Genomic DNA, 14044 nt, shown 5'->3' with positions numbered 1-14044 from the left:
CATTTCATGTTCTTGGAGTTTCCCAAATAGAGTAGCTAATGGCATGTTGTCTAAGTTCTTTGACTCCTTTATTGCGGTTACCTTTGGTTGCCATTTCCTATCAAGACAATGCAAAACTTTATTAGACAAATCAGCATTAGTAAAAGTTTAATAAGGGCGACCAAATGATTTACAACATGAGTAAAACGTTTTTGCATATTACATATAGATCCATTAGGAAGCATGCGAAATAACCCATACTCATGCGTAAGCGCATTTAGTCTAGTGCGCTTAACTTCACTCGTGCCTTCGTGGGTAACTTGTAAAATATCCCACATTCCTTTTTGCATAAAGGCACTGCGAGACTTTAAAGAATACGTCATAAGATAATATCGAAGTAATAATGTTCTTGACCTTAAGGTCATGTTGGAACTTTCTTTTCTCAATATATGTCCATAAGCCTTTAGGCTTTTCTTTAAACTCGCCATCCACCATATGAAGTGGAATGTATGGACCATTAACGATGGAATCCCAAATGTCCGTGTCTATTGCCTCGATATAGATTCTCATGCAAACCTTCCAATAGGAATAACCTTCGCCACTGAATACGGGAGGGCAGTTAATGGATGCGCCATCACCGCTAAATGGGTTATTAGAGCCCATATGTAGTCCCTCTCGGATGTTGTTAAAGATAACACCTTTTGTTAGGTATCAGTGGCGGAATACACCTAGAGGGGGTTGAATAGGTGTGGCGGAGCTCAAGTTCCACTTTTTGGGTGTTTTACACACTTGCTGAAAAATGCTCAGTTAATCGATTAACCAGTAGGCTTAATTGATTAAACAGTAACAAAAATAGAATGATCAGAACAACAACTTGCATAGTTATTAACCAACACACAAACAGATATACAACATATACTTTTATGCAAGATTAACAAGAACATAGCAAGGAACAAGCATGCAAAATATCAGCTCCAAATTCGCATTAAAACATCTTGAAATATAAAAGAGAAAAGGATAGAAAAGATTGCGTAGCGATTTTATCCTGGTTCGTTTTGCTGTCTACTGCAAAACTACATCCAGTCCTCCCTTCTGATTTGGGAGATTTTCCTTCTTCACTATAGAACACATCGTACGTTACATACACGCTTCCAAATACAAAACTTGAATGCTCCCTTCTTAGACCCCAAAGAACTTCGTCACCCTTGGTTTGACCTTTCCCAAAACCGCCTCCCAAGAAAACTTTTCTTACGCGATTCGACCCCAATCAAGGTATCGCTCTTTATCCCAAGACCTCCAAGTCTTTGTGTGAAGAACACCTTACCTAACCGCAGCTAGGATTTTCCCAATCCTTGAATACAAAATTTTGAGTAATGAATGAGTACTTAATACTCGGATATTACAATAAGAATCAAAGTCTAAAACCTAAGCAACAACTCACAAGACGTCCTAGTCTAATATGAATGTTCATGCATGAGGTTTCTGAAAATATGCAATCAAAACAAACTATCTCTTTTTCTTTCAAGAAAACACAAGAATGATGCAAGAAAGTTTTTCAAAGAATCATGCAATATGAATATGAAAACTTAAGCCTTAGCATGATCTAATATTTCTCCTAATTCAACACTCTCTAATAGATTCTAAGAATGATGATCTATATCTATTCTCTTGTGTTTTTCAATCTTCTTTTTCCTTCATACACGTTTCTACAATTAGCCAATATTTATGCAAAACAGAATTTGGCTCTCAAAAACGGTTTTTCAGTTATGTTGTTGAAACAGCAGAAATGCATACACATTAATCGATTAAGCCATGGGGTTAATCGATTAACCAGTGTATTTTTAATACATGATTAAATGGTAAACTACTTATATGTTATATACTCATGCAATACATGATTTCCAAAATATAATACCGTTAATGCATAAAATCAATGTATATAAATGTATGAACCTAATTATCATATATTTCTAGATGATGTCTCATTTTAGTGGATTAATTACTTTATTAAATCTTGTGAGACGCACACCTAGATTGACCTAACCTTGACTCAATATTTATGGCAAGCATCTTAGATTTCTAAAAAGATAATAAAGAATTATGACCTAAGTCTAATAAGACACCACTTGAGCATTTGGCATGTTGATTGTTGAAACATATTCAAGCTTTAACTAATTTCTTGTCTTCATCAAAATATAGGTAAACGTTGATAATGCAATCTTTGACGCTTTGCACTCTCATGGCTAACATGATATTGTTTTTGTAGTGATTAGCGGGTACCCACAAAATTTAGAACATTTTTAAAATAATTGCGATCAACTTTTACAATTGTGTGTCTATTTCGTATAATCCTATATGTTATTTAGCAATCGAAAAGAGAAATAATTATAAAACATAATTTATATAGAATTTAAATTTTCTATTAACTTATTAAGCACAACCTATTTATCTCACTTAAACATAAAAACTAGAGTCATTACTTCAAATTATGATGGAAATTTCATCTAGTACGTAATAAGAATTGTTTAATTGACATAATATCATATTACATTTATGAATTAACAGTGTATATCAGTACATTTATAACATAACATCACATTTTATGCATTAACATGATATTATAGTTTTTTTATTATTATTATTTATAGAGTAAATTATATTGACACCCCCTTAGTTTTAGCGAAATTACACAAACCACCAATGTTATTAAAACCGGTTCGGACCGGCCGGTACGACCGGAGAACCGGCCAACCGGTCCTATAATCGGTATGAAACAAGTGTTGTGCCGGCTAAGCATCAAAACCGGTGTAAACCGGAGAAAAACCGGTGAACCGTGTCAAAACCGGTGAACCGGTTGGAATTTGATTGAACCGGCCGGTTCATACATGTAATTTTAAAGAACCCCACATAGGCTAGTATAAGTGCTTCTTAGTGCTTCTTACCTCACCATTTTCATTCATTTTTTTTTTATCTGTTTTATATATTTTAATTTTTTCTAATTGTTTGCAGGTACCTGGTTGTTGAATTGGAGAAGTTCGTTTTTATCCTTTTGTTTTATAATCTGAAAAACCAATACAGAATGTTACTGTGCCCTGTATTTCAGCAGTTATATGTGTGAAAGAACATTTGGTTTGATGTATGAAAAAATGATATTGTTGTAGATCAATTAAATTTAGAAGATGATGATGCATAACTCAACCAACCCTGTGGAGAATGTGAACCTAGTTGAAGACAACGTTAGTCAAGCTTTGGACTTAAATGGTGGAGAAATGGAACCTCAATATGAAACAATTTTGACTCCTTGGTGTTAAAGTTTTAAATATATAATATGTTTTGTAGACTGAGTTATGAACTTGCGTCATATGTTCCGAGTTTATTAAGTAAGACAAGTACTTGTGGATTACTATTTGTATTTGTAATTTAGACTTTGGATTTATTAAAGTTGTTTGTTTATGAGAATTCTTACTTTGACTATAAATATGGATTATAAATTTGAGTATCTACATATTAGATAATTTTTGTTACAGGTTTACACACACATATATATAAGCATGTATGTCCGGTTTAACCGGTTTAATCTCATGTGGTTTAATTACTGAATCACTGGTTGAACCACTAAACCAGAACCCTCACCGGTTTGATGACCGGTCCGGTTTTAATAACATTGCAAACCACACCTCATTTTTCTACACCTACACAAATCCTCCTAATTTTTATACTTTCATTACACTAATCACCCCTGCATGAGAAATATGTATAATCTTTTAAACAAAAAATGTGATAAATGCAATTAAGTTAAACAAAATATGGTATATTGTGGAGATAAGTCCAAATAATATATGAGTCGATACCTCTATTATTTTTTTCGTTCGTTACGATATAGTATAAGAGCGATTTAAACAATATCTCTTTAGAACTGTTGATGCATTTTGTAACTAAAAATAATAAAGATACGTTGATTTGTGTATTATTTGGACTTATCTCCACAATATACCATTTTTTATTTAATTTAATTGCATTTATCATATTATTTTTGTTTAAAAGATTATACTTATTTCTAATGTAGGGTTGATCAGTATAATGAAAGTGTAAAAATTAGGGAGAAAAGTGAGGGTGATTAGTATAATTTCACTAACTCTTATTTATATATATTAGGAATTTAAGAAGGAATGTGAAACAATAAACAAAGGAGATTCAAAAGGTTAGATTTAAGTTAACATTGTTAACACGTGTTTATTGGTTGATGCTCAGGTGGAAAAAAATTTACATGTGTCATGATATATGATTGGATACTAGTACCATCAACACTTAAGGCACTACACCTAAATTTAGTTCGTTTGGATATTCAAGCAGGTAATGATTATTGAGAGATATATGTGGCTGGGTATTCATGGAAATATTCATTAGAAAAAACTATTGTTGATTGATCTAATCATTTTCAAAACTACGATCTTAAGAGTCTTACGAAACATTGAAATCATTTGAGTTTATATTATATTAGAATAAACAAAAAGAAAACGATATATGCACTGACAGCGTATGAGTTTTAAACATTGTCACTAGATTATTTATCATTTATTTTCAATTATTATTGACTCTTCAAAAAAATAAAATAAATAAATGGTAGACGATATACTGATTGTGTACCAGTAGATTGATATATTATCCCACCTTAGTGCCTTAGCATGGTACTTTTAGTTTCAAAAACTAAAGGTGAAAAAAAATTAGCAATAAAAATAACTAAAACAATATTGACAATTGTGATGAAAAACAGGTTTCTAAGCAGTAGTATGGTATTTTAAATTTAAAGATATATTAGAAAAAAATGTTTATATGATTGCTTTTAATTTAAATTATGTTCTTAGTTTTAAGTCATAAAGTATCATATTATAATATTATTAAGATTATAATTTTTTTATATATGTGTAATATAAATTTTTAATAATTCATGACAAAGGTATCAAAATATTAAAATAAAAGAAAATATCAATTTCAATATTTAAAAATAACACGACACACAAATAATAAAAGCTACTAAACTTGAATTAAATAATCTATAAAATAAATAGCAAAAAATAATAAAATAAATAATTCAAGGAGAGGTCAAGGGGAGCATGGCTCTCGCATTTGGGGGATTATTGTCGTTGATGAACTACACGCCAAAGGCAGCATAGCTCTCACGCTTGGAGAATTATTGAAACACAAATCAAACAGAGCATGGCTCCTGCGCTAGAGGGATTATTGTTGGTGATGAACTAACACGGCTAAGGGGAGCATGACTATCGCGCTTGAGGATTTATTGAATTGCTGACTAAGGGGAGCATGGCTCTCGCACTCAAGGGATTTAGCATAAAAGACTCAAAAGATGAATAAAACCCCATTATCATTAATGCTTATAATTACAAATGGTCTGTCTAGTCTTCTAAAATGGTTAGCAGTCTACACTCAAGAATGGAAAATCTAGAGATTGGAGGCGTTCTATGTTCACGGAATTTCATCTTTGGTTGTTGTGAATGTAAATGTGTATTGCATAATTTTGATGAACTGTCGGATATTTTTGGTATGGCAAGTGAACCGTATCGTTCAAGTAACAAAATCCGGTAAATACTGGGATATCGTCCTCATATAGTACAGTGGATTGATACTAATTCTTAACAAAGTAGATTGTGTATAATTTAACAAGATTTAAAGTTTGGATATTTGTTTAGTTTTTTAATAGAATAGTAAAAATGTAGAATTTAAGCTGTGAAATTAAATGAGTTGGGGTTGAAGTTCATCGTTCTTTCCCTTTGCAATCCTTAGATTCAATTCCATATAACTTGTGAAGTTACCAATTTTGATGTACATTTCTTCAAATCATTTGTATCAATTCCTTGAGTACAAAATCCTTTGATAATTACTCAAATACCAATTCCTTGGATATTTAACTAATTATCTATCATTAAGTTTAATGTAAAAGCAATTCATACATCATTGCCCATTCCTAGAGCAATGATGTATCAAGGAAGATGAACCAGATCTGATACTAAGTTCAACTTCCATGTTAAACTTGGATCTAAGATCAAGAATTCAGTAGCAAATTAAATTCAAGCATTAAGCACTGAATACATGAAAGAGTTGAATCCAAGTGTAGAAAAGTTAGAAGATTATATTCAATCCCAACATTGATGAACTAGCCACTCATCATTTCCATTACAACACTCTTATCATGAGAAATTACAATAAATTATAGATCTAAAGTCGTTCTCACAACTTCTCTCCTCCTCTCTAGTGTTTCTCTCCCTAAATTCGTGGGGAAAAATCTTGGAAAACGGTTGGATAAATCCTTCTGCTTTTTGTAACTGCCTATATATGTTCCAGAATTCTAGTCTCTCACACAAGCTATACACTCTCGCTTGAGCGAGGGAAATGTCCACTTTCAACATGAACACCTCGCTTGGGAGAGGACTTTTTCTTCTATTGTCGCTTGAGTGACAGTCCCTCGCCCAAGCGAGGGACAAGCATGGATTTTAGCATTTTTTTCTCCATTTTTTGCTTCAGTGGCATTCCCCTCGCTTGGGCGAGGTACATTCTTTCTGCTTGGGCGAGGCTGTGGCTCAGGTGAGAGGTGCAGTGTTCAAAAACCTCAAACTTCTACTTTTTATTCTCTTTTCCATGTTTCTTATAATGCAATAGATAGTAACACATATAAGTACCTAAACAAGACAAAATTAACTAAGTTCCCGAAAGTTGTACGCAATTTGCATCATGACTACACACTAAGTGCCCCAAAATCATATACATCACTCACAAAATGGCACTTAACAAACTCCCCCCAACCTAGAATCTTGCTTGTCCTCAAGCAAAGTAACAAGACTCAATTCAACTTAGAGGGTCTGGTTTTTCAAAAAGAAACATCCAATCAAGGCAACATCAATCAACTACTTTCGTTGGCAATTATGGCTGCCACTTCAATATGCAAGCCCTCTAAAATGCTGAAACTGAGATAGCAGTCATGCAAGGGTAGAGAAGACACATGGCTGTTCGGAATGACATTATGCAGTAGGAATATCATGCCAATTTGGGTCATTGTGGTCATATGCTTCCTATAGATATGCAGGGGATAACCATCACTGTTGGTACTGGATGACCTCCCTAGAATGCAGAGAAGCGCAACCGTCTCGTTATTATTGAGCCCACGAATCATGGTTTCGTTCTCTGCCATCATCTGGTGATACTCATCGAGGTGGCCCTCTATCCTCTATATGGCTCATTCAACAGGGCATTAATGGTGTCCCTATCATATCTGATGGTCCTTCCTCTGACCTAGGACTTGTGCTCGAAGATTTCCCCACCTCCTCTGATGGGTATGCGTTAGCATAAAACTCTCTAACCACATCTGGATCAAATTTCTCATTGGGAGATGCTAATGGCCACCATTTTAATCTTTTCAAGTGTCTAGTGAATTGTGGGTAGTCATTTTCCCCCAGTTGGACTCGCCTCTCTAGTACAAAGACCCAGTTGAGGAGGATGGCATATCGCTCCTCTCTTTCTTTTAAAGTGAACTTTGTCCGGTCAAAGTAAAATGGAGGTTGAGATGTTCCTCTCAGTCTCTTCGGAGGAGGGTGGTTCATTTTAGCCATAGTCTTTTTCCTCCTACATCACAGCAAAACCACTCAAACCAATCAGTAATTGAACACAATTCAATCAGTCCCATAACAATGTCATTATACTAACCATAATCAATTCTAAGCACAGTGGGGGTTTTTGCTTAATTGTTTATCAAAAATAAAAATAAAATCTTTACATCTAATTTTCACAAATAGTTTGTGCTTTTATTAGGATAAGGCCTCTTCAGAGAGGGAAGGACATACATATAAAAGAAAAAATTACAAGATGTAACACTTTTAATCTTTACGTGTAATGTAATAAAGCAAAAGTAAAAATGATAACTTGTATGGGGGATTCTTTTCCCTTTTATTACATAATAAGATAAAATCCCATTTATTACAAAAACAATTGTCATCAAATCATAAAAGAACCACCATTTGGAACTTAACAACTGATCAGTGCGGAAAATGGAGTCATGGAAGTAGCTTTATCCCAAGCATATTTGAAGGTGACTGGTTGCTTGAGGATAGGTTTATCAAGATTAATATGACAATAATCATCGCCAGAGTAATTCATAATGTTAGGGGTAACTGGTGCAATGGTTCTAAATTTAGGGCATTTTAATATCACTTGACTTTGAAAACAGTAGCATTCGTTGGTAATAGTCACAAGCCACTCTTGCTTTCCTTGAACTTTAACTCCCGTTGCAGTTTGCTTTACGGAGAGACTAGCCACGGAGCATGGTCCAAGTTGTTTAGGTTGGCAATATCCTGGAAAAAATGGGATTAAAATTATAATTTAAGAATTATGTAAGTAACGAAAATGATGTCTAAGTTATGAAGAAGAAATTTTTTTGGTTTCATTTCAAACATGAGAAGAAAACATTACCATGAGTAATAAGGCCAAGGAAGAAGAGAAATATGATTATATTCTTAATAGTGGCAGCCATTTCTAATAGTACAAATGCTAGTCTCTATTGTTGAGTATATGTTTTGGCAAACTGAAAGTATGTTGAGTTATTTATAGGTAAATTAAGGAGTTGGGAGAATAGTCAATTCAGTAACAAAAAAAGAAAATTGAAGGTAAACTACATGTTAGAGTATATTTGAATTGATGGGACATTATCAGCTAAAATTTGTTAGTTTCATTTTATTTATAGATAATGTTTATCTTTGTTAATTATTATTTGTGTTTATTATTCCATCATGACAAAAATTATCCACAATTAATCCAAATCTAAGAAATTTAAATTTATCCAAATCCATTCATTAGAGTTAATAAATTTAAATAGATATAATCTAATAGAAAATTTTAGAAAATGGTAGATTTGGATCCATTCATTATATCCAACAGATATCCAATCTACCCAAAAAACAGACATTGACAAATGATATTTTTTGCTATTAGATTTCATTCACTATCTTAACTTCCATTTTCTTGTAATACTTCTCACTCTCACTTTGATTTTTTTAATAAACTGAGATCAATCATAGGACATGAAAATGTGGTTAATATCAAAGTTTTGTTCTTAAATAGATATCATATATAAATATATATTAAAAACTTTACACGTAGAACTTTAAACGGCGCATGCTTATACAATATAGCAAAAAATATTCTTTTAAAGTTCAAAAAATCACTTCTTTAAAAAATGTTTCTTAAAAATTACAGATCGCTTTTTCAAAAATGAAGATTTTAAAAGTGATTTAAAAATACTTGATCGAAATAGTGATTTTTAAATTTCTTCCAACGTGTTTTTAGTTTTAATTAAAATAATCAAATGGATTGGATATTCATCAATCTAATCTATTAAAATGGATTCATGGATAGATCAGATGGATTAGAGTGCATATGTTCAGTTTGGATATCGATGGATTGGATAATTTAAAATATTATTTAAATTGATTTATATAGATTGGTGAATTTCTTTCCATCAATTCATTTGGATCCAAATACAAACCCATCCAAATTCATTCGTTTGTCACCCATATTTATAACAACTTAAAGCTAAATGTAATTGATCATGACTACCACTTTATGTTTAAATTAATTTACCACAAACATTTTTATATATTTCATTAGGGATTTCATATTACTAACTCATTATTAAAAGATTTTTATTAATTGAACGATTCCTTATTAATTGTCCATGACTTAGGTGAAATATTAGGAGAGAAGAAAACATTTGTGGTGAATTGTTTTCCTGACTTCGTGGGATGGAATAAGCAATAATATTGACCACTATCTTGTTTCAAAATCTAGAAAATCCCTTTTAGGCCAACTTTTGGGAATATATTAGTCTTCCAATTTGAAATTCAGATTCCATAGTCGATTATGATATGGGGAAAGTATTTGTACATCGTTTGCCCATACTATACAATATCTTCTCTATTTCATGAACTAATTTAAAACCCAAACTTATTTGATTATTTTATTCATCACTTATGGAGGAAAAGGTTGTTTTCTTAATTTTTGTCTTTCACAAGATGGCATATTATCGTGTGTATGCATCCTCGGTATCATTAGAAAATTAAGACTATGTATTTATTGGATAGAAAATGTTTTGTTGGTTTGATTTTTTTAAATGTAGTTTTGCTTGATCTTGGACTGTAATTTATATTTGAATGAGTGAAGTACAACTCTATGTGTGATACCACATCTTATAATAAGGAGGGGAAAGATTGACTATGTTGTCTTCTTTTCAATCTTCAATATTTATAAAATTATTATAAGGTGTAAAATGTTATTTATGCCTTAATTGTCCATCAACTTCAAGAAAGTGATGTGCAATCATATGTACGATATAATGTCATACCTTAAAATTATTACAAAGATCATGGAAGAGTAGTGAATAAAATATTCAGCATGGAAGAATATTTATTATTAAAGGGAGTATTTTAATATTATAATAATATGATATTTTACTAATAAACAATGAAATTATTATTTAATGTCATAATACAATGAGGAAATTGTTTTTTATTATTATTAAGATAATTAAAATAGTGAATAAAATATTTTTTATATATAAAAATAGTGAATAAAATATTTTTTATATATAAAAATAGTGAATAAAATATTTTTTATATATAAAAATAGTGAATAAAATATTTTTTATATATAAAAATAGTGAATAAAATATTTTTTATATATAAAAATAGTGAATAAAATATTTTTTATACATAAAAATAGTGAATAAAATATTAAGTATGGAAGAATATTTAAAAAGGGAGTATTTTCAGCTATATTATAATAATATAATATTTTACTATTAAACAATGAAATTATTATTTAATGTCATAATACAATGATGAAATTGTTTTTTATTATTATTAAGATAATTAAAATAGTGAATAACATATTTTTTTATATATTAAAATAGTGAATAAAATATTAAGTATGGAAGAATGTTTATTATTAAAGGGAGTATTTTCAGAAATATTATAATAATATAATATTTTACTATTAAACAATGAAATTATTATTTAATGTCATAATACAATGAGGAAATTGTTTTTTATTATTATTAAGATAATTAAAATTAAAAACAAATAAGAAATAATGTATAATTTTACCTAATCATAAAATGACACTCAATAATTAACAAATACAAAAAACTAGGACTATGTTGCTAAATGAAGAAGATTGCCACATGGTGTTCGTGGATTGGGCGAGGAGGACTTGACACTAAGGAAGTACTGATGTTGGAGTGAAGCTTGAAGCCACTTGTTGTTCGTGGATTAGTTATGCCTTATGTTTTTGTTATGATTTGATCTTAATATGAACTAAGGTGGGATACCCTACAATTTGGATGACAAGCATCAACTCAAAAATATTTGTTGGAGGCACACTTAAAGAATAAGGGTTTGTTCCAAAGTCAGGCCCATCTATTGCATCAACCTTGAGGAAGAACCTGATGAAGGCCACATCCAAAAAAGGGAAGCGTGATAATTTCGAAGTTACATTGCAATAAGTGGGGACCCATCTTTCCATATGTAGAATTTGGATTTATTTTCCTTGTTCAAGATAAAAAAATTAAAGTATTTATTTGGTTTGTAATAAGGCCTTAATGGCCGAGACTTTGTTTTAATTTGGCCATGTACCCTGGACTTTATTTCCATATATAATCAGGTACAAGTAAAGGTGGACTTTGAATATTTTGGCCATGAAGATCACTTAAGGAGTTACGGCTAATCCTTACCATAAATATGGGCGTACAAAGCAATGAAGGAGCTCAAATTCAAATATAAAATCCTTTCCATCAAAGAGGTGTGTGGTATGATTCAAACTTACCAAAATTGGACTCAAGGTCATGTGAAGAGGGCGTGCAAAACTAGGTGATTTTCAAATTCAAATTTGGAGGCTTCTTGCTCGTAAGTGATCCATGTGGTATGATTAGAACTTACCATATTGGAAACAAAATTGTGTGTCCATCATCAAATCAAGAGAAATTCTTTCTATATTTAACAAAGGTGGTATAATTGAAACTTGCCTTCAATTAGCTAAGGTCGTGAATCACCATCAAAGACAGGGAGATTCTTTCCATATCAAGTTAGGTGTGGAAACCAAGGAAGAATTCAAATAAAGAATGATTGGAACTTACCATAAGTAAGCCTAGGCCGAATAATCATCATCAAAAGCATCAGGAATGTTTCATTTTCTACACTAAGTGTGGAAACCAAGTATTCAACCTCAAAAACTTTCCTAATCAACAAGCTAGGTGTGTTCATTACCTTCCATATTGGGTGGGAGCCTTGATCAAATCTCAAATAGGCAACAATGTATGAGCACAAATCTTGCCTTTTCTAGAAAACAGTGTACTTAGACTACTCATGCATTCTTGGCCGAGAAAAATAGGAAGAATGACTCACTTAATGTATATTAATTCCTTCATTACACGTGAATCCAAACTTGGCCTGCCACACTATTTGTGTCCATACTTACCATGGGCAATAAGACGTTTGAATTCATTTGGAAATTGTTCCTTCTAGTTGAGAATTTCTCCTTGCTTCTTGTTAAACGAAGGCCCCGTTCTTATCAAGTTTCCTTTCTTGTGGCGAACTCCATTGGCTTATCAAGAACCAAGCTTGTGGCGCCATCATCTTTTCATTCTCTAAATCATCTTCTTTTATCCTCTACAATTCATCATACACAACCATCTTGTCATAACCGAATCATACTCTTTGTTGAACAGAGATTTATTAGGTTGTAAATTTATTGATTGAAGTGGTGAATGTTTTATTGTATAATGATATTATTTATTTATTCTCTTTCGGGTTTCGGTAAACCACACCATAAAAGGTCGGTCTCTTTTTATTAAGTTAATCATACCATTTTTTATGAAAGATTGGCATCAAATAATAAATAGAATAAAAGAATAAAGTTAGTAGTTAATTGTGTCACTTCTTGTGAAGGGTTGGTCTCATAATAAACCATACCATTTCTTGAAAATGGTTGGTATACAGAATAAAAAGAATAAATCAATAAATAAATTGTTAGATGCGGAAAAGTAAATGAGTGAATGTAAATAAACAAAATAAAGAGGTAGTAGCATAAAGTAAATATTAGTAGCGGGAAAAATGACCGAAAGTAAATGTTAGTGGTTAAATTTATTAATTCATCACTCTTTTATTGTCAAGTAACAATCCAGTGATTGAATTGCACTTTTTGTAGGTTGCTTTTATTCACAAAGTTACGAATCATGAATTGATTTGCACTTTACTATACTTGCATGTTTTTCTAGATTCAATTGTAGTATAGTATAGGGTTATGTTAAACCACAAAGAATTTCTTAATAGATGTATAATCATACTTTTTATGAAGTAAGAAACATGAAAAAGTAAAGAAACTAACTATTTACAAATTCAAGAGGAAAATACGGTTATAATGATGGAAAAATTTCTTGAACAATAGCAACATGAAAATTTATGCAACTTATGTTTTATACCTTGGTTAAACCATACACCATGTCTTAACTTTCCACCCAGTGTCCTAGCCTGGAACAGAAAATTTTCAAACCTTGTATAATACACTAAACAATGATTAACTGTATGAAGAAGATCTTTGCTCCTGACCTTGGCACGGTTTTGATGAAGACACCAACATCACCAAAAAGAAGAAAATGAAGAATACTTATGAAGACAAAGAAGACTAAAGCTTCAAGAAAATTAGATTAAGTCTCTATAGGTACTTCTATCCTAAAACTCTTAGTTATGCAAAGTAGTAATGCTCAAACTATTTTTAAAGAATAATGAAACATTTTAAAAGTACTTAAAACATTTTTATGATGATGTGTAGCGGGTTACTTCATTTAAGTAACAAGTTACATGTGTGAGAAAAAGAGTTATCCAACTTAAAACTGATCAGAGTAATCCATTACTGTATTTGAGTAACAGATTACTGAGTAACAGATTACTGTATTTGAGTAACAGATTACTAAGTAACAGATTACTCAAATTGGTGTAATCGATTACTG

At 31.4% G+C, this 14044-nt stretch overlaps 1 protein-coding gene across 1 annotated transcript; it reads right to left on the bottom strand.

Moving 5' to 3' along the window:
- On the bottom strand, positions 8002-8534 carry LOC109354195. The gene is made up of 2 exons (XM_019596531.1): positions 8458-8534; positions 8002-8339 (listed from the first exon to the last, which is right to left on the bottom strand). Exons 1-2 carry the CDS (start codon positions 8516-8518, stop codon positions 8014-8016), a joined length of 387 nt encoding a protein of 128 aa, XP_019452076.1. The 5' UTR covers positions 8519-8534; the 3' UTR covers positions 8002-8013.

This window comes from Lupinus angustifolius, chromosome LG08, assembly GCF_001865875.1.
Source record: "Lupinus angustifolius cultivar Tanjil chromosome LG08, LupAngTanjil_v1.0, whole genome shotgun sequence".
NCBI classification, from domain to species: Eukaryota; Viridiplantae; Streptophyta; class Magnoliopsida; order Fabales; family Fabaceae; genus Lupinus; species Lupinus angustifolius.
The sequence above is the reverse complement of the archived record's forward strand: the minus strand, read 5'-3'. Positions and strand labels throughout refer to the sequence as shown.

Coding starts and splice junctions, on each gene's coding strand:
- LOC109354195 (XM_019596531.1), bottom strand. CDS start 8,518: ATGGCTGCCACTATTAAGAATATAATCATATTTCTCTTCTTCCTTGGC. Junction 8,340..8,457: donor CCTTGGCCTTATTACTCATG/GTAATGTTTTCT, acceptor CATTTTTTCCAG/GATATTGCCAACCTAAACAA.